Raw genomic sequence first — 24567 nt, forward strand, 5'->3', positions numbered from 1 at the left:
ACATCTCCTGTCACCGCTGCCAGCACGTGTGGCCTGAGGCGACGCCCTACTGCCGGACTGTAGTGCAGGAAAGAAAGACCTGTGATGGACAGACTGTTTATTAGGTCACACAGCGCATCCCGGCGAGAAGCGGGTGAACAGGAAACTGTAAAACACATGGAAGCCAAAAGCTTTGCATACTAAAATGTGGGAAAACAAGTAACAAATATTTACAAATATATAAAGTACTAACACGTTTTATAAAACTCTCAACATATTACATTCTCTGATAATATTATCAACAAAAATCGTAAAATGTACGTAACCCAGGCGTACACACACACACACACAAACAAACAAACAAACAAACAAACAAACACACACACACACACACACACACACACACACACACACACACACACACACACACACACACACACACACACACACACACACACACACTCGAGGAAAGGAAACAAGCATAGCACTATCTTATCTGCTTGCCGCGTCGCCACGCCACCCTAACGACCTGTGGCGTATTACAACTTAGCTCAACTTGGCATTGCATTAGAATCCACGAAGAGAAGAGTGACAGCTGAGGGCAGCAAGTGGTCAGCAGCGAGGCGTGGACAGACGCGTCCCCAAAACACACCGCCTCTGGCAGTGCAAGGCGGCGGAGGCTCCTTATCAGGACCTCAAATAAGCGGCTCATCGTGACACAGACGGAAGTACCTCAGGAAGCCTCTGTAGTGTTGAACACACACACACACACACACACACACACACACACACACACACACACACACACACACACACACACACACACACACACACACGGCCAGCAGTACACTCAGCAGATCACAGTCGCGGACTCCTGGGACACGCTGACACACACCATCCTACAAGAACACTCAGGAACAAAATATGGCCCATCGTCGCGCATATAACTGTGTTATATGCAGCGCATAGAAAAAAAAAAATTCTGGTAATCTAGTACTACACGGTTGATCTGTTCCAGCGTTCAGGTATTGGCAACATGACTCACTCTCCTCGCCGAATCTGACCTTGTGTTGACGAGCAGCGGAATATCCTGGCGGGGAATAACAAGGGACAACGCGGTGGCTTGGCATCTTCTTAACATGTTAGGGACACACAAGCGGACTGAGATTTAAGGTGGCTACATTTTAGGTTTTCTGGGATTTTTATACGAACAATAAATCGACCAGACGGAGAATGCCATGAAAAGCAATGGCGTCTAATAAATTCTTTGAGGATAAACATGTCATTAAACTTTGTATTGTATGTCTTGGAAATGAAAACTAAATAATAAAAAAAAAACAATCCTGCATCCATATTAACCTAAACCACTTATATCCACGTTTGAAGACAACATAACTCCGCTTAGTAACGATGATATTTAGTACTGTCAAATGAAGTCCCGCTCTTGAGTAATTTATGTGGTAGGTGAGACAGTGGTGAGGGTGACGCGCTGCCTTTACTTAACATAGACGCCGGGCTTGCTGTATGTCTTGTGCAGCTTGTCCAGGTGGCCGGGGTTGTACGGGGAGCGGTAGATGAACAGGTTGGAGGGGCGGCCGTTGAAGAACCAGGGGCCCGTCAGCCACGTGATGGGACTCGGCTTCTTGGTCGTGGGCGGCTTCTGAGGCTTGGCAGTGGTGGGGCGTGGCGTCGTGGTAGTCGTGGTGGTGGTGGTGGTAGTGGTGGTGGTAGATGGAGTGGTGGTATGGAAGTATGGGGTGGTGACGGGTGCCTTGAAGTGGAATACATTAGTAGGCTTGCCGTTGTTGACGAAGTTAACGTCTGGCCGCAGGAAGGTGAAGTGGTTCCGGTTGGGTGACACGTACCCGAGGCCAGGCATGTACACGTAAGGGCTCGGCGGCAGGCGGATGTAGTAGATGGGCGAGTCGGTGACGGGGAGCGGGACGCGTGGCTGTGGGAGAACGGGGAAGATGACATTAGGTGTGGGTGGGTGAGTGTATGTGTGTGTTTCCCTATTTGCCTTGATGTGGCTTGTATTGTGTCGTTTGTGTGTGGATGGGGCAGGATGGGAATCAGGGGTGGCTGTGTTGGAGTGGAGGGAGTGGAGAAGGGAATGACTGTGTGTGTTGACCTGTGTTTGTCTCTTCCCAACACAAAGGATAAGCTGTGCCACAAGGCCAAGAGATGTGCCACCATCCAGCACCTCCTAATGCACAATAATTAGCGGCAATATTTTATAAATAAACGTTTATACAAGAGGAAAGAGAGGGGATGCAGGCAGGCAAAAGGGTGACACAGTAAACATGAAGTAAAGTCTACTGGCGATATTGTGATGACTATTTTATGTTTGCATATTAGAAATATTCTCATGTTAGTCTCTTCTATATATTTTTTAGTATTTTGGCATTCATGATTTTATTTTTCCTATAGAATTTGATCAAAACTCGTGATAATCGTTGCAGTCAGTACAGATATGATAGACATGTACTTTCTCAATACCCCTAATTTCTCTATAGTAAAAGGAAGATTTATTCTTTCACCCAAGTGTTGACATCGCTTCAAAGTGTTCCGTTTCCTGTCTCACCTTCACCGTGGTAGTGGTTGTGTCCTTGCTCTCCTTAAACGCTTCCTGCTGCTTCACCTGCTGCCTCACTGCTTCCTGCGGCTGCTTCACCTGCTGCCTCACTGACTCCTGCTGCTGCTTCACCTGCTGTCTCACTGTCTCCTGCTGCTGCTTCAACTGCTGCCTCTCTGCCTCCTGCTGCTTCACCTGTTGCCTCACTGCTTCTTGCTGCTCTTTCAGCTGCTGCCTCACTAACTCCTGCTGCTGCTGGAGCTGCTGCCTCACTGCCTCCTGTTGCTTCACTGCTTCCTGCCTGAAACTATCGTTTTGCTTTATCGCCTCCTGCTTGCTCTGGCTTTTAATTATCGCCTGCTTCATCGCGTCCTTCATTGAGCCAGACGGGACCTTGCTGTTGGCGATGCTGGAGAGAAGTGTGCCGCGCACGCCACGTCTCGAAGCGGGGAAGAGCCGCCCCAGAGAAAAGGCGCCCACGCCCCGGCACGCCACGCCCGCCACTATCACCACCACCAGCGCTGTCACCACCCTGCGAAAAGTGTGCAAATATTAGGGGCAGTGTACTGTATACACCTATCAAGGACTTTGATGGTGGCAGTGTTTCGTACACTTGTTTGTGGCTGCAGTGGAGACCAATGGAGGAAAAAAAATGATGTTGAAAATTTGCAGTATTTCAGTAGACTAATATAAACATAATAGACTGAGGAAATGAATGACTAATCAAAAATTTAATAATTATAACATTGCTGATACTTTTGGTACGTGGTCAATATTAATTCCATTCACGAAATGAGGGACTTTTCGCTTTCCTCCAAGAGTGCATCAAGCTCCTAATTTATGGAGGAACAGCCCAGAACAAAGACCAGAAAAAAAAAGAAAATCGAATGAAACTGTCAGGAGAACACGGGAGGCGAAGAGGAAACCGGAAACAGTACGAGGAAGCAGGTGAATCTCAGTAACAAGGCGACGTAACGGAACATAACCACAGATTCAGTAACCCGAGAGAAACATGAATGGTTTGATTAGCGTCATGTATAGGGAATGGAGGCACTCCGAGGCAATTATAACAAAGGGGACTTGAGCAAAGTTCTTAAGATCAGTAGCCAGGATAAGGCCAGAAATAATGGGTTCAAGCTTGAGAAATCTAGGTTTAGGAGTGGTTGATGAATGGAACGGACTCAGTAATCATGTTAGTGCTGAGTCAGTAGGGAGCTTTAAAGAAGATTAGACAAATTTATGGATGAGGAGGATAAGTGGACTTAGGTAGTTTTGTTCACACAGGGACTGCCATGTGTAGGCAGGGCAGAGTATGTGGCGGTGCTGTTCCTTCAGGGAGAGTACCTACGTATGTCATTCATGCCTGTTCTCTCTCTCTCTCTCTCTCTCTCTCTCTCTCTCTCTCTCTCTCTCTCTCTCTCTCTCTCTCTCTCTCTCTCTCTCTCTCTCTCTCTCTCTCTCTCTCTCTCTCTCCCCATAGACAAACAACAGACAAATCTATTTGACAATATGCAATGAATTTGAATTGTTTTGTATTTTTTTTTTTTTTTAAATTGAGTTTTTAAGGAGACAGTGGAATGCATTTTTTGTTATATTCGAAATGTCATATTCAGCTTCCCAACATAAATTGTATTACCCAACAATCTGTTTAATATCTACATTTCTAAATATTTTATTCGCATTTTTCTCTTTTATCCTTTCGAATATTTTATTTAATTTTTTTCTGATGGTCAAGTGGTGGTCTCTCAAGTTTTGGAGTGGTGAATGCTGCACTCATTGGCGGCAGAGTGGCTTTTTGCAGGACGCATTTTGTTTGATGCCTCTCGCTGGCGCCGACACCACACGCAGACGTCCATCAGCAAGATGGTCACAGCTAGACTGCAGAGTTGCCAGTCGAGGAGCTACATGTCCTGGCTGAATATGAATGTGCACGCCACCACCGCCACTCCGGCCAGCCTCCCAGCTGTCCAGAGGGACGCAGCATCCCACCCCAGTCTCCAGATGGCACTTATAGCACTGCGCGCTACCCAGAAGGCACCTACCGTGCGCCCTGCTGTCAGGATTGTTCGTACTACTCCGCCCGCCGTTTTACCTTGGCACACAAAACACCTCGTGCCTTCCAGAGTACATATACATGGATTGCAAGATGGAAATTGATGTTTATGTAATAAATTTTTCTTTTTACTATGTGAGTTCTGTGAGTTGTCTCAAAATAAAGTTAAAAATAGCTTTGTCGTCAAGCCCACATCCTATCTTTTCTCCTACTGTTTTTTTACCCCTTCGCTTCCCATCCTCTTTTTCTCTTAGCTAGCTTCCTTTCCTTCACCCCTCTTAAAAAAAAAAAAAAAAAAGTACATATACGACGCCACGCGCTGTCCGCGTGCTGTGCCGCAGTGGAGCCATCACCAGCCTCAAACTGCCCGCTGGCCGTGTACTGATTCGCTATCTCCCCCATGATCATGGCCAAGGAGGAAGGCTGGCCAATGGCAAGGTCTCGGGCAGTGTTGGGTGACCTGCACGCGCCATTTTGCGCATACCGTTTCTATCGCTGAGGCCTCGCTTTTCACAGCCCAATTCCATGCCCTCATGATCTTCCCTGCGGGGACAAATGAAGGCGAGGCAGCGCCACCACCAGCCCTTGGAGTACGGCATTGCCAGGAGTAGTTAATTTTGCTGCTACTGCTGCTCCATCACCCGGCGGTAGTTAAAAATCCCCTTACGTTTGACGTCATTCCCGCGCTGGCAGTACAGCTGCAGAGCGAGATTCCTGTAGCAGAGCAGCTTGGCCATGACCAAGGGCACCGCCATGGCCTGCTCGTTCTATACCACAGCCAAGCTCCCCTGTCGTACGGCACGCACCTCCACCCCGCCGTGTACAGCGGGACGCAGGCCAACTCGCTGCGGTAGGGGAACAATAGTGCTCCGCCGTCCTTAGCAACCACACTGATGCACTGTGGTCTCTTTCCCCCGTAAGAGATCGTGACTTGCACGCGAAGAGTTATCATGGTGTTGTATCTGGTCATGGTTGTAGTTATTCCAAGAAGGGAATGGAAGCAGGTACGCACCAGTAATATGAGTATTTTCAATGAAATGGCCTACCTCTCCCCACACCTCGTGCTCCTTCCCTAAAGAGCTTTGAGTTAGCATACATGTAGAACAATCACAACTCACTAACATAATAGGCGTAATCAATCACAATTCAGCAACATAATGTACGTATACAATCACATCATCGCAACTCAGTGAAATGCTCCTCTTCATGCTGTCCTTATCAATTCCAAGAGCAACTCTAGTATAGCATATGCTTTTTCCAAACCTAACTCGATAACAGGCGTATTCCAGTCAGAGATGAATAGCAAAGACGTAATCTTCTCTTGTCTTGCTGTCTTCAGCATCTCTTGCTTTCTTCTACTATGTTCATGCTAACTACTCATCTGGACTTGTTAACTGCATGCCTCCCTTCCCGCGGCATCACTGCACAATATACCAAAATAACTTTTATAATCACAGGTGAATCTCAGTAACAAAGTGACGCGACGGAACCTAACCACAGATTGAGCAACATGAGAGAAACATGAATGGGTTGATTAGCGTGATGTATTGGGAGTGACGGCACGTTTTGTAGTGGTAGAGCAGAGGATGTGGTGATGATGTTCCTTCAGGGAGAACACATTCATGTCATTCATGCATGTTATATGTGTTTAACGCTTTCTCTTTCTTTTCTTTCTAGATGAGTGATGATTCCAGTAGAGACGTGTGGGACTGGCGCGATATTGAAATGAGTCTGGCATGTAACATTAAACGGTCGTGAACTAAACCCAGTGGAAAATGTAGAGCAGTGTTTGGTGGACTAGATCACTTTGGACTACAGTTTATTTTGCATAAGTGATTAATATGAAAAGAAAACTGCGTATGATAATTCAGTTATGTACCAAAAATCTGAATATTACTGTTTTTTTCTGAAGTGACTCATGTGTGAAATGTTTTGAAAAGCAAACGTGAGTGATGTGTTGGCGTCGTGGTGTCGTTGTTGGCCCGCCCTTGCCTCCTCCTCGCCGCCTGCAGTGGTGAGTGTTGGCTGTCGTGTTTGTATCAAGGTAGGGGTGCAGATTCATGGCGTCATTTCTCTCATTTCCTTCACTGACTGTTTCGCTACTAGTACATCTATTATTACAACTTTGAAATGTAGCATGTAGAATAATAGTACTGGGATAGTTTTGCTGGTTGTTTACTTGACTATTGACATGTTTTTTTTTTTTTCTCTTCTTTAATGCATCTCAGCGTCTTTATTAGTGTTGCATCATTACCATTATTTGGTTAGATTTCTGAATTTTTTTGATTGACATTGATATGTAAATCAAAGCGTGACAGATTACTCGGAGAAGTGTGAGCAGCGCGTGTGTAAAGTGCTAAAGACCTTTTCATGGCAGGAGGGAGACGAGTCACTGAAGTATTTGCTAGTTGACGCGCGTCTGGTACTTCCTCAATGAATATGAGAATTAGGCTTGTGTTGCTGTTACTGATGTCTTGAAGATGTCTGTTTACATTCTGAGAAAGAAGTAAATAAAATAGAGGGAGTGGGGGAGAATCGCTTTAAAACGGCGTCTCTCGAAAAGGCAGTGCACACATGTTTTGTTTAATTTTGTAATGATTTAGAGTATTCACATACCGTTAGTGTTATTTGTTCTCAAAAGAAGCTGACTGGGAAACACAGCTGGTGGAGAAGGACGCGGGCAGGAGGAAAGGGGGGGGCGAAGAAATCTCGCGACGCAACACCACGGCCAGATGACGCGTCCATCCCACAGCTGCGGTCTGAAGAACTTATTTCATCTCGCCAACAAGACTACCACGACAGCACGCGTCCCGCCAACACTTGCCTGCTCTGAGCAACGTAGGTTTATGAAGGTCACTGCCGAGGTCCTGAGTGAGCTTGCGGCCTCGCCCCGCGGCGCCTAGGCCAAACGAGGGGCCGTCACCTTGACTCGCAGGGAATGTCGCGCGTCACCCCCCAAGGCTACATGTGGTGGTGGTGCTGCTGCTGATGCCGCTGTTAGTGGTGATAGTGGTGATAAGGCTGTGATTGTTGATGTTCGTATTGATGTTACTGATTGATTTTGCATTTACACGTTTGTTGATCTAGTAAAGATACAATCATGATCAGTAGTCAACGTGCTACAATAATTTCTCCTGTGTTTAGTGTTTCTCTCTCAGTGGTAAGTCACAAGTATTAGTTGGATGTCTTTTGAAGAGATCGTGAGGGAGAACACTAAATACAACAGAGGTGAGTGTAGTGTTTCACATTGATCCTAGACGACAGAGTGTGTAAGTGCAATATGCCCGTAATTGTTATTGTTAGAATTGCTATTAAAGGAGGTGGCGCCACTACTGCGTTTGCTGTTGTTGCTCTTCACGACTATCTGGCAGAGTGGCAGACGTCTGGCTGGCCACATTCCAGAAGAAGCACTTTGAACCGAGCCATTCCATCTGTCCTGCGTGCCTCGTATCTGTAAGTGACAGGAAGACGTCTGGAATGGGATCACTGGCTTGGAGTGGTGTCCGCCAGCTGGATAAGTGTCGGATGTTGCTTTCACTCGGATTTTTTGTAAAGATTAAGCGTCCCAGGTGATGTCCAGAGGTAGCAGATAAAGTGTAATTCTAGTAAGTATCGCAGAGTGAATCTAAAGGGATCAGTGACGGGCGACGTGACCATACAGGGAGTGTTTGTGCACTTGTAATGGGTGGACGGTGTTTCATTCCCTAGTGTCTGGTGTGTGAGTGTAAATGTAAGGAGGAGTTGGTGTGTTGGAGGTGTATCGTGCCGTGTAGCGTTTTGAATTGGAAACGAGTTCATGTGTGGCTCAGCGTGGCAGGGTCTTCCGGGAGCAGAGAGAGAGTGTGTGTGTGTGTGTGTGTGTGTGTGTGTGTGTGTGGTGCGTCATTATTGTAGGGTGTCATCACGGGACATTTTTAGCGCACAGGTGTGGGTTTTGCATTAGCTCCGAGTCTTGGGTGTGAAATTGATGGGTGTTGTTGAGTGGATTACAGATAGAGAGAGAGAGAGAGAGAGAGAGAGAGAGAGAGAGAGAGAGAGAGAGAGTCCTAAGTCAACATCCGTTTATAAGTTATGTTTTCGTAAAGATTTGCTGTCAAAGAGAGCGAATGATAACTTAACCTGGCGAAAAGTTTGTGTATACATTTGACTTCCCAAACAGAAATTGGTAAGAAATCACGTCTAACAATTTGCTTAGTGTGTATATTCATTAATGGAATCCTCTGTGTAGTAAAACCGTGAGAAAGACGCCGAGTCAAGTGTGTGAGGAGAGTTAGGATGAGCCTCCGTGGTTCTCGTGGACAAAAACTGGGTTGACTTGCCGCTGGAGGCTTGTTTGGTGTGGCCAGTGAGAGGGAGTTGCTGGGAACACACAGGCAGCACTGGGCCACTTGCTGCAAGGTGTTCATGAGACAGGTTATGTGAGTTGATCCCTGTTCGGTGTCAATGTTACTGTGAATCTTGTGGACTTTGTGACCTCACACCACATGTCTTTCTACTGACTCACCCCTTTGTTGCCCGTGTCACTATTGCAGGAGGCAGACAGAATCACCACTTTTATTTTTCCTTTTTCTATATCAAACTCCAGAACTCTCTGCCTGTCTGTTCTTTTCCATTATTATGACAGCAAGTATTTAAGAAGATAAATATAAAAACACCTTTAGAAATCAACTTTTTTTCTTGGATTTGAATTTAATGATTTATCCATTCATTCATTTATTTGTTTTGGAGAACGACAACTTAGCAGGTCTATTCTTGTCTTCCATCCTCCACATGCGTACAATTCATGGGAGGATTAACGTAACATTGGTGGCAAAGGAACAAGCACGCGTCTCAATAATGATAATAATGATGATAATGATAATAATGCAAGTAAATGATGGTTCCTCGTGGGCCAAGATGCTTCAGGTATTTCCTTGCTGCTGCCCAGACCTGTCAGCTTTTATGTGTCAAGTTTTTATTGGTATTTATTTTACTGGTCTGGTGGTGAAGTGGTTGGGGGACAGAGGAAGCGGTTGTCTGGTTGCTTGTGAGTGCTACATCTGGCGACTTGCTTTGCTTTCCGATGGCTGGGAATTATATTATATTTTATCGTAAGAAAGAGAGAGAAAGAAAGAGAGAGAGAGAGAGAGAGAGAGAGAGAGAGAGAGAGAGAGAGAGAGAGAGAGAGAGAGAGAGGTTTTAAGGTGTTTATATAATTTGCTAATATTTACTCTGCTGATTCATTAATATAAATAGTACCAGTTGCTCGTATTTAGTTTTTAGAATATACTCTATTTTGTGCTGCATTTTATTTATCTCTTTATCTATCAACTTTTTATATATTTTTTTCTTATTTTGTGCTGGTGTAAAGCAAAAGTCCGCCAAGTAAATCCATAATTTAATGATATAATTTCGAGACAAGACGTTGACTTATTATCCTTACCAGCACAATTTGTACAAGCATTTGTACCTTTACTTCAGTTTTAAGGTTTGTTTTTTCTGGTACAAACAGAAGATTCGTGTTCTGGGGCGTCTGAATGTGTAATGGCTTCGTTTTATTTCTTCTTTTTTTCTCCTTTTCTCCTGGACGGAAGTTGAGGTTGTTGGTACACACGTCGGCTCGTCTACATTCTTTGGGGACAGTTGTTGTTGCTGCTTCCCACTTGCCAATAATTTTCAAGCCCCTTTTACGTACTACAGACATTGTTCGCTCGTAAGGAATGTTTTCAAAGGCTGCACAACGAGTCAGGCTCTCGCAGTGCTTTCTTTTTCCATTAGTGGTGCAGAATACTTATTAAAATTATCGCTGGAATCACGAGAACGCCCTTCAAAACTGTCCAGTAACTTCCACCCGAAGTTTGCTCAAAGATGCTGTCGTGATAAGACGTCGAAACATTTTGAGAATTTGAACCTTAGTGTTGCTGAAATGTTCCCTTTTATTTATTTATTCTTTTTTTCTTCATTACTGTCTCCTTTGCTACATTCTTCTGCATGGTTTCTTACTCAATCTCGGCTCTTGCAGTGGTTTATACTGTGTTTTCGGCTCTTGTTCTCGGTTTCTCACTTATCCAACGCTGTTCATGTGGTTTATACTAATTTTGTGTTGATGTAACTAGGAACATATTCGTTCTTGGTTTCTTGGTCACACAGCAGAGCGTGACGAGTTTCAGTCCATCAATAAGGATCCGTCACGCGAGATTGCTTGGTAGGGTGAGTACCGAGAGGACACAGGAGGAGGAGGAAGAGGAGGAGGAGGGAAGAACAAAAAGAGGAGGGGAGCAAGGCAGAGGTATATGAAAGGAGAAGTATGATAACGAAGGCTTGTGACTGAAAGTGGTGGGGAAAGAAAAAAAAAAAAAAAAGCTGGTTGAGACAGGAAGGGTGAGGCTGTACAGGAGGGCCCCAAGCCGTGTATCCTTTGAATAAGACATGTTTGTACTTTATGCTTCCTTTCCGTGCACATGATTACTTTTTCTAGTAATAAGAGGATATGCAGGGGGTCCGTGAGGCAATCTTTGTGAGGAGATGCGGTGGCTGGTGTTGATGTGAATGTACGGCCCTTCACGACCCTGACATTCAACAGTGCCTTGAAAATTATGCAGCTTTTTTTTTTTATTGAGTGGAAATGCTTTTGGCGGGGAATGTTGGTGCTGGGAGGGAGTGTAGATTGTTTATAAAGGGCATGTAGGGACTCAGTGTGCGTGCTTCCATCTGTTTCTACCTTTATGATAATGTAACTGATTTTAGATGGGTGGTGTGGTCCTGGGTGCTGTGAGAGATGCAGAACTGGAGACGGGCTTAATATGCAACCCTGCTATCTGGCACTATTGTAATGATGTTTCTTTGAATTGGAATGTGAATATGAAAGAGAGCTTTAGGTGCTATGAAGAAATGAAGACTGTTTGAAGGGAATATTAATGATTGTAGAATGTTTACAGAGTGTATGGAAGGGGCTTATTGCATATTGCTGCTGCTCAACAGTTGCCTGTTATTGGTGCGATTCAGAAGGAGAGTGGTAGAGTGTATATGCTGTAGAGTGTTTAGAGGGCGTGGAGGGAGTGGAGCATGTCGTGGCCGGGAGGACTGAGGGGCGCGGGGCGTGAGGGCGAGGCTCCAGACAGCCGAAGGTCACGCTAGTGTTGATTCTCATGTGTATTAAAAAGAGTAACCAAGGGATGGCGTAACACACACACACACACACACACACACACACACACACACACACACACACACACACACACACACACACACCTGGATCCTGACGCAGTGACAGGCAGCTGTGTATAGTACTTCTCTGTTTAGAAGGCAAAACTTTCTACTCACAGCGTCAGCCTCACTGCGCACTATTTACCTCTGAACTACTTGGCATTGTAACTCACCACTTTATTCCTGACTGTTTCTCTTGTACATTTTCATCACAATTACATATTTAAGTGACTGATAAACAGATTTGAAGTCAATGTTGTATAAGCAATGATGTGTATTATCAAAAGTAAAGTGGCATCGAAAGACCGAGCGATTGCAGACTATAAATCGTGTCTTTCATGTTGAAAATACTGATATAGTTAAACTTTTATTAGCTTAGTACTATACTTTTGTCTCAGTTATTTAAACTGGTGCAAAATAGAAAATTTCGTAATTTTTATTTTCTGCCTTGGCTAGCCAGGTAGAGATTAGCAGGCAGGGAAGAAATGAGGCCTTGAGTAAAGGAAAGGTCGTAACGATATGGAAATATATCCCCGTTGAGTGTAGTGGCGGTGAGGTGGTGCAAGTTCCCGGGGAAGGTAGGCAGGCCATCGTTCACCAGGAGAGGCAGCGGCTGCACGAACACCAATAAACCCTCATTATAATGCTTGCCGATATCCTTATGCCAACCACGGCCTCTCTCTTCCGCAAGCGATTGTCATGCAGCCCCATCAGTATGTGGAGATGTCTGCCACGTTTACTTTTCTTTCTTTCGTTTCAATATTTTTCTCTGCAGCAGAAATCACCAATGTGACCTTGTACTCGTCCCAAGATACCCGTGGCCTGAGAAACTCCTCTCCGCTATTGCAAAAATAGTTTATTTCTGTCTTAAGTGTCTTATGAAGTGTATCTGGTGAAGGAAGATGAAGGACTGGAGAAAAGGGATGGAAGGAGGTAGGGAATGAAGGGTGTTGGCGGAGGGAAAGCCATGAGCGGAGATGAAGGCTTGGTGGCGTGTGGGGCGCGGTGACTCAAGATGAGGCGGAGGGTAAGGGAGAGGGAGGAGAGGAGGGAGGGAATCTGCCTGCACGGGACGTCAGCCTGTTAGCTTTATACACACACACACACACACACACACACACACACACACACACACACACACACACACACACACACACACACACACACACACACACGCGGCGAGGCAAATGGGCAAGCCTCTGTGGCCCCTGTTCACCTAGCAGTAAATAGGTACGGGATGTAACTCGAGGGGTTGTGGCCTCGCTTTTCCGGTGTGTGAAGTGTGTTGTGGTCTCATTCCTACCTGAAGATCAGTCTATGAGCTCTGAGCTCGCTCCGTAATGGGAAAGACTGGCTGGATGACCAGCAGGAGACCGAGGTGAATTACACACACACACACACACACACACACACACACACACACACACACACACACACACACACACACACACACACACACACACACACACACACACACACACACACACACAAACACACACACAGAGGCCAGTACGTGCTCACATATAAGTGCTCTTTTTTGCAAGTCCTTCCAAAAGCTCTTCAATCAGTATTTATTCTCTCAGGGCGAACCAACACGACACGCGCGGCGCCCTTGAGTCTTTCCCTCACACCCCCTCTACCTCGCTGTCCGTGCGTCCATGTGCCCCGCGGCGCCACTACCAGGTCAACATTTACCCAGGTGGGCCGTGCCGGGCAGGGACTTGGTGAGTCCAGAGATGTACAATGGTTCAGGGACACACCCGGCCGTGGGTGCTGCAGCGTCAGGAAGAGAAAAGAAATATAGCAGAAGCATATTTCAGCTGGAGCCCTGCAATCTGTTTTTATTAATGTACTTGTTTCTTCTGGAGGTATTGCCTTGCAGGGCGCCTGGTGAATGCTGCACCGTCATTAGGTGATTCCAGCACTGCTTAAATGCCTTTGTCTCGGGGCCAGAAGGAAAAATGGCCATACTCAAGGTTAGAAATATTCTGGACAGTGTGCGCCAAGCGAGACCTTGAGCCAGGCGGGAAGGGGCGCTAACCGCCGAGCGTGAGCATCACTACAGCAGAGTTTGTGTGTCAAGAAAGTTAATTCTTTTGTAGGGCTGATTTTTTTCTCTCCTTGTCTGTGGCGGCCTGTCTTGATTTCCATGACTGGCGCTGAACTTCAGGTGGCTGACAGTTAATGACTTCACGAGAGGATCACGATGCAAGGAGGGACGGTATTCACTCTGCCTTATATTGAGGTTAATGGGTGAGTGAGGCTTTGTTACGAAGCTTGAACACTGTCTGTAGGCCGGCCGGCAACATCTGATGACTTTTTCCTGTTTCTCTCTCTCTCTCTCTCTCTCTCTCTCTCTCTCTCTCTCTCTCTCTCTCTCTCTCTCTCTCTCTCTCTCTCTCATTAGATAGTTTGTCAGGAACTCTTGCGTAAAATCTGTCAAGACGAAATTGTGTTTCTTCAATTTTCAGAACTCAGTTTTTTTTTTTTTTTTCGATTAGCGAAGAAAGCATGAAGTTTTGTGTCATAGAATCACTGAAAATTGTTCAAGTAGCAAAAGTGAGGAATATGTTGAATGTTTTCCTTCTATATATATAAGCTTCCCTGCATTTAAGGTGGTCTTGTGTGCATCAAGGGATGGACAGTATAGCGTAGGGTGAGAACGGAGTGTGGAGCAGGGTGAGGACGGGGTGTGAAGCAGGGTGAGGATCAGGGATAGCTTATCGGAGAATTAACCACAACAGACTCACGTACACAAAGCAAAGCACTTCATCACTTTCTAAAGCATCAGTGAAAACTTGTCCATGTTGACGGTTCACTTGTTCCCTACCCCGGCCACTCCCCTCCTGGACAACACGCTCAGGACAATTAACTGCTGAGAATGTCTACATTGTGTGCTCACTGTTTCTGTCTACGTCGGAAATACACTTGTACTGGGTACTATAGAAAAGCCAGCGGTTGATGCAGGTGGAGGTCAACAGGTGGCGCTTAGCCTTCATGCTCATCTCCACTTCCCCGGTCTATGAATGTTGATGTGTGTCGGTAGAGAATTTAAACCAGAGAAAAAAGGTGCTTGTAGGTAAAGTGATGGTATAGTTTTACATTAGAGGTACGTTAGGGGAGGGCAGGTGGAGGGCGGGGAAGAGTGGACGGAAAGTAAACATCCTCCGTCAACATTCATCAACAGTTTCTTGACCACCGCCCGTCCTCTGCTCGCATGGCGGGACTCTAGGAGGGGTCAGGGTCAAGGATACTCGACTGTCTCTATTTGAGCTTGTAATGGAAAAGGAAATAATGTCAACAAGTAAATGTAGCCATCGACACGTCAGCTTCCCAGCCATTCCTGTGAAGCTGACGAAGCCACCGCCTCCTCTCCGTGCTGGGCTCAGAGAGAGAGAGAGAGAGAGAGAGAGAGAGAGAGAGAGAGAGAGAGAGAGAGAGAGAGAGAGAGATTCAACTACAAAGAGGTCATATATCGCCGTCAAGGGTTATGAGAACGCCGCCTCACAAAAAAAGAAGAAAAATGAAAAAAAACTTGCCGTGAGCTATTGTCGAGTTTTCTACCTTTTTCGTCCGCATGGCAAAGTCAGTAGCCTTTCGATTCATAGAGAGAGAGAGAGAGAGAGAGAGAGAGAGAGAGAGAGAGAGAGAGAGAGAGAGAGATATTGATATTGATATATTTTATTTGCCTTTTGCTACATTTTTTTACATATCTGGATAAAATACAAAGTTAAATACATTAGGCCAGGTCTATCAAGCCGAAGCTTTTAGAGAGAGAGAGAGAGAGAGAGAGAGAGAGAGAGAGAGAGAGAGGAATATGTGACAGCCAGTGACCTTTACTGCCATTTCCGTCCCACGTCCCCACTTGGCACACAGCTGCTATGTCCGCCTGGCTGGGAAGGACTCGGGTCTTTCCAGCAGCGGGGCGGGGTGAGGCTCCGAGACGCACTCTGCCCCAAGGGAACGTCCTGTCGCGTTGCTCAGGTGAACCCAGCCACCCGCCCCACCTGCTGCCACCGAGCCCAGCATTACCTGTCCACTACCTGAAGCCTGCACGTAAAAGAGATGCGAGAGGGCTTGTCTTCATCTGTCATACCCTGGCATGCCACAGCCTGGTGGGACATAGCGTGATGCAGCAGTGGCACAAGGATGTAAATAATTACGTCTACGGGAGAATTGTACAAGGGACCCTACTGAACTGAACACGAGAGTGAGAGGCCTAACATAAACAAGAGAGCTAGAGAGGGAAGCCAGACATCAGATATTACGCAGACCCAAACAAACACTCAAACAAAATACTCTGGTTACGACGTTGGAGAGTGGTATAGTCAAGACGTGTTTCCCCACGTGTAGTTGAACAGGATGGGTGGTTTTAAATGGCCAATGAACAAGCAGTATTTCATGTTTAGACCAATGGGGAACGTGCTATGAGACTAGGGAAAAGTTGAGCCTATGAAACACCAGTAAGGCAATGTTGTGTATACTACGTTTAAGGTTGTTTCTACTACGTTTAAGGTTGTTTCTACATTACCTTCGTATGTGTTCTCGTCCTTACATTGTCACACGTGGACCTCCACATGTCTGATCTCTGAATGGTAGATGGTAAAATGGGCGTGGAGAAAAGGTACGAAACCTTGAGTATTTAAAATAAGCAGAAACCAGCAAGAAGATAGATCTAGAATCTTGGCAGAAACGAGAGGAGAAAGCAGAAGGCAGTGGCCGAGAGGAGGAGAAGAAACATTCGAGTCATGGACAGACTCTTTCTTGTATTAGTGAGTAAAGCTCTATAGTTGTTAATGCAGTCTAAGACAATGTTTATGTCATTTAAGTGAAAGGAGGAAACAAATATAGGATGTGTATTTATTAGGATGTTATATTAAGATTTTATGTATGTGTAGTGCAATTCCCACAGTTGATGCATTAAGATATATAATATTGAGGAGATAATTACATATGATATATTGTGGTGTATACATTATATGGGCATTTATAGAAGTCAAGCATTGAGTTGATATTGAGATGCATCAGCTGTGAAATTGGCACCTAATGTTTGTGGTTTTATTGTATGTGATTAACATTGATGAAGGATTTACGGAGATAAGGATTAATGGAGATGAGCTTAACATTTCTAAGGGCATTGATTGAATTTGTGTGACATTATGAGCAATCTTGAAAAGTGGTGTAATTAATCTTAGATGAATTAAAATTAGAAAATACAATACCGTATAATATATTACCTGCAGTAAGAATAAGTCTTCACTTAGAATAACACGATTGCAACTTGCAACGAACTTCCGAAACATCCCTTTTATTATAGTGTATGTACGAGAGAGAGAGAGAGAGAGAGAGAGAGAGAGAGAGAGAGAGAGAGAGTGTGTGTGTGTGTGTCAGATTTTTCACTCCCATCCCCACGTAAACATTCCTCACTAGTCGCTGTCATCCCCACCTTGTCACTCCTCAATCTTCCCCTCGCAGCTCTAAATATAACTAGCGCTTTGCATTCCCCTCCTTCACTCAGCTACTAAAAAGAAAAAAAAAAAGATAACATGGACACTCATAATATAATACTGTAGTCACCCCTTCACACCTCCGTTTTCTCTTATAACTTCTACCATGGAGTGCAACAGCCTCTCGTCTTCTTGAGTCAATTAACACCTGTTGTCTAATGTTTTCTGTCCTCGCTTATTTTCTTCTCTCTTGTCACTCTTCATCTCGGTCCTGTCTGGGAAATGTAGAGTGGTGAATCTTACTTAGCATTTTGTGTTTGTCAGGTTATAGAACGCTCTGTTTTCGTATCTATTCTGCTTACTATTTTGTGATTTTATACAGCTTCAGAAACTTACGTGGGGATTAAGATTGTGAAGGTTCTGGCAATAATCTTCTGACTTTCATAGACCCTTCATAATGTAAATACAATTGTCTAATCGCACTCAAAACTCAAGGTAAAAATGTGTCCTAGTACTGAAGGGATTAAGGTGGTATGGGATAAAAGAGGTAGTGTATATTAAGAGAAAAGTGTTGGATGTTTAATTTTTATTCCTTAGTGTTGTTATAAGGGTTTGTAATGTATAATGTGTGTGTGTGTGTGTGTGTGTGTGTGTGTGTGTGTGTGTGTGTGTAAAGGATGAACTATGTAATGTACCATTGTTGCAAATGGGAAGGTGTTGCTGTAACTTGGGTGTTCGTGAGTGCAATGATGATGATGATGATGATATATTGTGGTGGTGGTATTGAGGCTGGTGGTGATGGTGGAGGTGGGGGTGGTGTGGTGGTATAGTCTCCTTTTATTGTCTTCAGATGTCATTCACCTGAGTTTCGTGGAAGGAACATCTTTCAGAGAGAGAGAGAGAGAGAGAGAGAGAGAGAGAGAGAGAGAGAGAGAGAGAGAGAGAACCCTTACAACTGTTATCCAAAGTCCCAATGGCAGGTGCTAATAATGTGGCGTAACACGGAATGTAATTTTCACTTTTATTAGAAGTTTTAGTTTACGTGTGTGTGTGTGTGTGTGTGTGTGTGTGTGTGTGAGTTTCGGTATTCACCACAGTCGTGTGCTGGTCTGCAAGCCAGCCTCTCCCCTACTGGGGGGGGGGAGGAGCTCAGAGCTCATACTGACCGATCTTCGGATAAACTGAGACTACATCACACACACACACACACACACACACACACACACACACACACACACACACACACACACACACACACACACACACACACACACCGGGAAAACGAGGCCACAATCCCTCGCGTTACATTCTGTACCAATGGGGAATTTTCAGAACTAGTGGTTGTCACCAGGTGGCAGCACAATACATGTCCCCTTCGCTCTCACAGGGGTAATATAGAACCATACCTGCAGTGTCATTCTATAAACACAGAGATGGAATAAGTCGGTTTGATATATTTTCCTTTTATGTAGTAAAACAGGCAAAATCAAATCCTATTCATGAACAAATGTATATACGTTGATTTTCTCGTGAATTGGCATTGAGTCTTATTTGGTCATCTTCACATTTCTAAAAAGTACACCTTTGATCGTAGATGTATTAATCCAGTCGAGAGTAAACATGAAAACAACATGTGTGCGTCACTTAAAAGTCCATACCACACAGACCAACCTATTAGTTAATGTAAACAACAATTCTAATTAAGAACAGGCAATTCGAGTGTCTTAGCAAGAGTGTTGCTAGCCTGGGCTGGCCACCTGTTTAACCTAACAAACACACTGTAGGACAAATAGTTAATTCCTGCAGTAATGTCCATGCCACTACGACATGAGGAGGAGGAAACCTTCACATATTTCTCTCTCCTCTCTCTACAGCTGTCCAGTGATATGATTATTGTTTGCTCGATTGGTTTGCTCTCCTTGATCTTGACGAAAATTGTACTTTTCACGCCCAGGCATCAGTATAGTTTAGTTTGGCCTCATCTCTGTTTTCTCTGATTGCGCCACGAACATAAGAAAATGTAACGTTTGAAGGGTCACTACTCCAGATTGAAAGCTCCCGTGTTGCCATGACAGACATTGTTTTATAAGGAGCAGTATTCTGATTAAATACTTCATTAATTCTTTGAGCCGTTGTTAGTAAAATTGACAAACGTAAGTGACATGACACGTGTGTATAACTTTGTGCTAAAGTGAATTTGTAATGTAATGGCGATTATTCAACAATGAATCCCTTACTATTAACCTATATAGTACTGGGACACATTTTTACCATGGCTTTGGGTATGATTAGACGATTTTTTTTTACATTATGTAGGGTTTATGGAAGTCAAAACATCTATGGCCAGAATCTTTGTTATTTTAATTCCTAGATAAGTTTCTGAAGCTGTAAAAAATCAGTAAGTAGTAAGCAGAATGGACATGGAAACGTGTCATAGCACTGAAAGGGTTAAAGATGGGAAATTGTAACACTATTGTTGATGGAGAAAATTTCCATTGCTTTTATTCCTATTACTTGCAATCTCTTTAACACTGATGACTAATGGAGAGAGATTTAAAGGATTAAACAATCCTCAAATTAAGTCATCACAAGGGAGCCCCCCTCCAATGAAGTAATTTGTCCTGCTGCTAGGCAACAAAGGCCATATAGCTGCTAGATGTCATTAGTGGGGTTCGAATCGATGCCCCGCAATCTATCACCATCGTGGCAGAATGCGGCGCCTTAATCCGCGTGACCACTAAGGACACTAATGGAGAGAGAAAACAATTCAGAAAAGAAAGAAAAAAGTGTAGCATGTATTCATTTTGAACGTAAAGGGAAAGAAAGAGGTGTGTTGTGTTTAAGGTGTTCAGTGCCCTGCTTGAAACACTCACTATTCCATCTTGTAACGGAACAGGAGATGCGGAGGTGCGGCTCTTAAATCAGGCATTTTTTTTAGTAATTAGTGGCAGTTAAGCCGCGCCAAAAAAATAGTCTTGCTCGCTGCACTTGCCTCGCCGCAGACCGAGACGCTCCGCCGCATTAAACTGAAATTCGCCCTTGTGGTGTAAAAATAAGGTCAAGTTGTTGGCCGCGTAAAGCACATTTCCTGGTGGCTGTGTTTGCCGGTAACAGGACCCTGGCCACTCTGCCTCCGCCACGCTGGCACACACTGTAGGCCAGGTCATTGTAGGGATCTTTGCTTTTCTCTATCTGTCTCTTCCTTTCCTTAATAATATATGCCCGAAACTGTTCTCAGGATTTTATTTCAAATTGTGACGTGAAATCAAGCCTGTCAGCAAATATCAAGATCGGAAACTGTGACCCTTTATTTGTCCTTCCTGTTTTTTTTTCTTTTTTTTTTCCTGCCCTTACCTCAAATAATATATTCCTAAAACGGTTCTTTATTTTTAATTTTCAGAGTCTGATTTAGAAATGAGCTTAAGAAACAGCAGCACTCGTGACCCTCTAGAGGTGTTTGCCAAGGGAGTATGACATGACGGGGACTGCCACGTGTTGGCCTCTCTGTCTCCTTGCCGTTGCCTTTGTGTTCTGACGTGTTGTGAGGGCACGCTAAGGGAAGGAAAGCTTTGATTTTTTCCCTTCTTCTACGGCATTATTCTATATATATATATATATATATATATATATATATATATATATATATATATATATATATATATATATATATATAACGTTATCTTAATAATATATTTATTAGTATCTCAGTCTGATGAAATTGAAATGTTCAGCGTAGGAAATCTCAAGAACTCTCTTTTTCACTCTTCTCTAATATTGTGCACCCAAAATTGTTCATTGTCTTTATCTTTGTGTGCTGGCTAGAGAAGACCAAACTGACTCTTCTTCCCTGTATATATGTGCTTGCCCTAAACTGTCCATCCTTCCTCAAAATTTTATGTAAAAACAAGCGTGGTAGGACAGACTAGATTAAGTCAGGGTCGAGACGGCAGTGTTCACCTTTTTTTCCCCTCTCACTGTTGTATCTCAGCCTTAACCCTTCAGTACTGACAGGGACACATTTTTACCTTGAGATTTTTGTATGATTAACCATTTTGTTGTCATTAGGAAGGGTCTATGGAAGTCAGAAGACTAATGACCACTGTCTTCACTATTTTAATCCCCCACACGAGTTTCTGAAGGAAGCTGTATAAAATCACCAAACAGTAAACAGAATCAGTATGGAAACTCGTCATGGTGCTGAAGGGTTAAAAAAAAAAAACGAGTGCAGGCAGTCAGATAGTCAGACAGTCAGCAGCAGCACACTTGACCCCCTTGACTTGAGATTGCTGTTTGCTGAGGGAGAGGCCAAGAGGTGCTGACCCTTTAAACATTCTTTCTCTATTCCTGTGTTCCAGTTTTAATGCGCTAAGGCTGCTTCGGTATCCCTGTTTAGATTCGTATTATAGACGGCGCCTTATGACCTCGATAGTGTGTCAGACAGTCAGTCAGTCAGTCATTTAGTTAGACGACCAATTCGTGTCCAGTTTCTGAAGGAGGCGATGGCAGAATGAGAAATGAGAGAAGTGCTGTTTGTATTGTGCTCTGATTCTCTCTCTCTCTCTCTCTCTCTCTCTCTCTCTCTCTCTCTCTCTCTCTCTCTCTCTCTCTCTCTCTCACACACACACACACACACACACACACACACACACACACACACACACACACACACACACACACACACACACACATTCTGCAGAGCGCTCTCACGGCCTCTTCATGATACTCGTACAGTTTTCCACAACATGATCTCCCTCTAGAAGCTTTGGCCGGGGGGGAGTGAGGCGCCGGAGACACCCGCGGGTTTTGATGAATAACCAGAAGCGGCGGGAGGGGAGCAGTGCGGGAGGCGTGTGTTGGTTCTTGGCTGGTCCACTTGTCTTGTGTGTGAGTGGCGTCCCTTGAGCGTCACTGCGGGAGGGCGTCACGAGATGGTCATCCCGGGCTGGGACAAAAGAGGTGTGAGTCGACGGTCAGAGAGAGAGAGAGAGAGAGAGAGAGAGAGAGAGAGAGAGAGAGAGAGAGAGAGAGAGAGAGAGAGAGAGAGAGAGAGAGAGAGAGAGAGAGAGAGAGAGAGAGAGAGAGAGAGAGAGAGAGAGAGAGAGTAGGGAGGGGTCTGTGATTTGAAATTTGTTACATCCCCTTCCCCACCACACACACAATCACATACACACACATACAGGTGTACCTTTTCTCTTAACGTTGTACAAAGGTGTTTTTTTTTAGGTTAAAAGACACACATTTGTATCTCTTCCTGTGCTTACTGGCCTCTTGATTGAAGCGTTGCCGTGATACATTGCTGTGTTTCTCTCTGTGTATATTGTCACATTTCAGCTACAAAGGTACACAAAGGAAAGTCAAACATCAGCAGACATTTATTTATTTTTTAATCTCTTCATTACCATGACACTTCTTAAAATTTATTCTGCTTACTATTTGGTGATTTTATACTGCTTCAAAAACTTATGTAGGGATTGAAATAGTGAAGACATTGACGATTAGTTTTGTGACTTCCATACACCTTTCCTAATGTAAATAAAATCGTCTAATCATACCCAAACCCCTGATAAAAATGCGTCCCAGTCCTGAAGGGCTTCAGGGGAGACAGCGACGAGGCTGTTTGTAGGGGAGTGCTTGGTGTAATCTGAAGTTAACATGAATGCTCTACGTAAACTGAACTGTGGCGCGCGAGATGTGTGTATTGTTTTGACGTTATAGGTATAGAAAAAATTATATGTGAATGTCATTTCCGTGTCGTCCTCCTGGTCAGCGACGCTCATGAAGGCTTCTGTCGTGGGTGGACGAATACCAAGTCATGCACGACTCTGGTACTGTGAAGGTTGATTTTTCCCCTTAACCTGACGTGGCGAAAAGAACACTGGGGCTCTGGGGGCTGTGGAGGGGAGCTGCGGCTGCTTTTTTTTTCCCCCTTCCTTTACCTTTGTGGCAGCGTTGCAGGGAGTATGTCGGCGGCTCTGTGGCGCTTTACAGTTGAAGCGAGACACAAGCTTCATGTAGGGCGTGTCTCCTCCCTTGACAGGCTGCAGTGTGGGTCTCTCAGAGCGGCCATTGCGATTGTTGTGGGTGGAGGAGAGCAGAGGGAGGTAGACCTTATTTGGCGCCTGACTCTTGTTTTCACTGCTTTTGACCGTCGAGAGGCGAGGCAGGGAAGTGGTCAGGGGCAGTGCGGGGCTAATGATCAACAGAGCTCAGCAGTGTTGCGAGAACTCTTACACAAAACAGGCAACCTTTTCTCTTCCCTATATTTGCAGTTATACGTTATGCTGCACCGTTAACCCTTTCACTGCTGATGATTCTATGATACTTGTTGCTTTGCTTGAGTAACCGTAGACTATTTTTACCAAGTGTAAATAAAGCGTAAACAAAGAAACCTTGAATTTCTTCACGTCTTTTTTTTTATTTGAAAACATTATCTTCATCTGAACCATATCATTAACCTTTATGCTTCTACGGTTTCTCCTTTCACTGCGATACGAAATAGTTAACACCGCCAAGAGTAATGCATGGAATATCTATAAACATCTACAAGAGAACAAGGGGATGAAAAGTTGTAGATTTCTCAATTTCTACTCGGCTTAAAGATTGGAGGTGGCTATAAAAGTAAAGATATCTCTTAGTGAGTATTATTAAGGAAAGGTGTATCAATTAGGTTAAGCTGAAGAGGCCACGCCAGTTGAAGAGTGAAGTCATAGAGAAAACTTGACGTAAATGAAGCAATACATAAGATTAAGATACTCAGCTCGGCCTACTCCTCACGCTGGTGCAGGTGAAGGAAGTTGTCGTGGCGAGAGAAGAATTACTCCTCATCAAATAAGGCGGTGTGTGCTCAGTGCTCCAGGCTGTGGGAATGTGCTGCAGTACGATACCCTTGTCTTGGAGCGCTTCAAGCAAATGTGGGTTTTATTGAGATCGTGTTTCTAGGTCAAGTAAGGAAGGTAAACATGCACCATAGGGCAGCTGCGATGGGCTGATGATGCTAATGGTTTGTTCTGCTGCCAGACTTTTAATGGATTGGCTCAGTGCAAGACGACAGGTGGTGGTGGTGGTGGTGGTGGTGGTGTGATCCTGTAGAGTGAATCCCACACAAACTGAGTCACTGGTTCATCACTGACACTCCTACAGCTGGTGCCAGTTTCTTTCTTATCCTTCAGGTGAAATATTGTCTTTCTGTTGTATTCTCTCGTACAATACTTGACCTTGTAATAAAAGCTCGTGTATTTGAATACTACTTATGAAGATTCCTCATGAAATGTTCTCCTAATATTATTCACACAGCTTAACCTCCTCAGTACCATGACACATATTCATGT

At 44.5% G+C, this 24567-nt stretch overlaps 1 protein-coding gene across 1 annotated transcript in view; it reads right to left on the reverse strand.

The window, feature by feature from the left end:
* Positions 1–82: 82 nt before the first annotated feature.
* The window catches only part of LOC123519010 (uncharacterized protein DDB_G0285291-like), a 111128-nt gene continuing 86643 nt past the window's right edge, over positions 83–24567 (reverse strand). The window contains exons 2-3 of the mRNA XM_045280130.1: positions 2564–3086; positions 83–1930 (exon numbers count right to left, since the gene is read on the reverse strand). Of these exons, the coding sequence (XP_045136065.1) occupies positions 1475–1930; positions 2564–3086 (979 nt within the window). The 3' untranslated portion in view covers positions 83–1474. The remainder of the gene's footprint in view (positions 1931–2563; positions 3087–24567) is intronic.

Source organism: Portunus trituberculatus, chromosome 44, assembly GCF_017591435.1.
Source record: "Portunus trituberculatus isolate SZX2019 chromosome 44, ASM1759143v1, whole genome shotgun sequence".
Lineage (NCBI taxonomy): Eukaryota > Metazoa > Arthropoda > Malacostraca > Decapoda > Portunidae > Portunus > Portunus trituberculatus.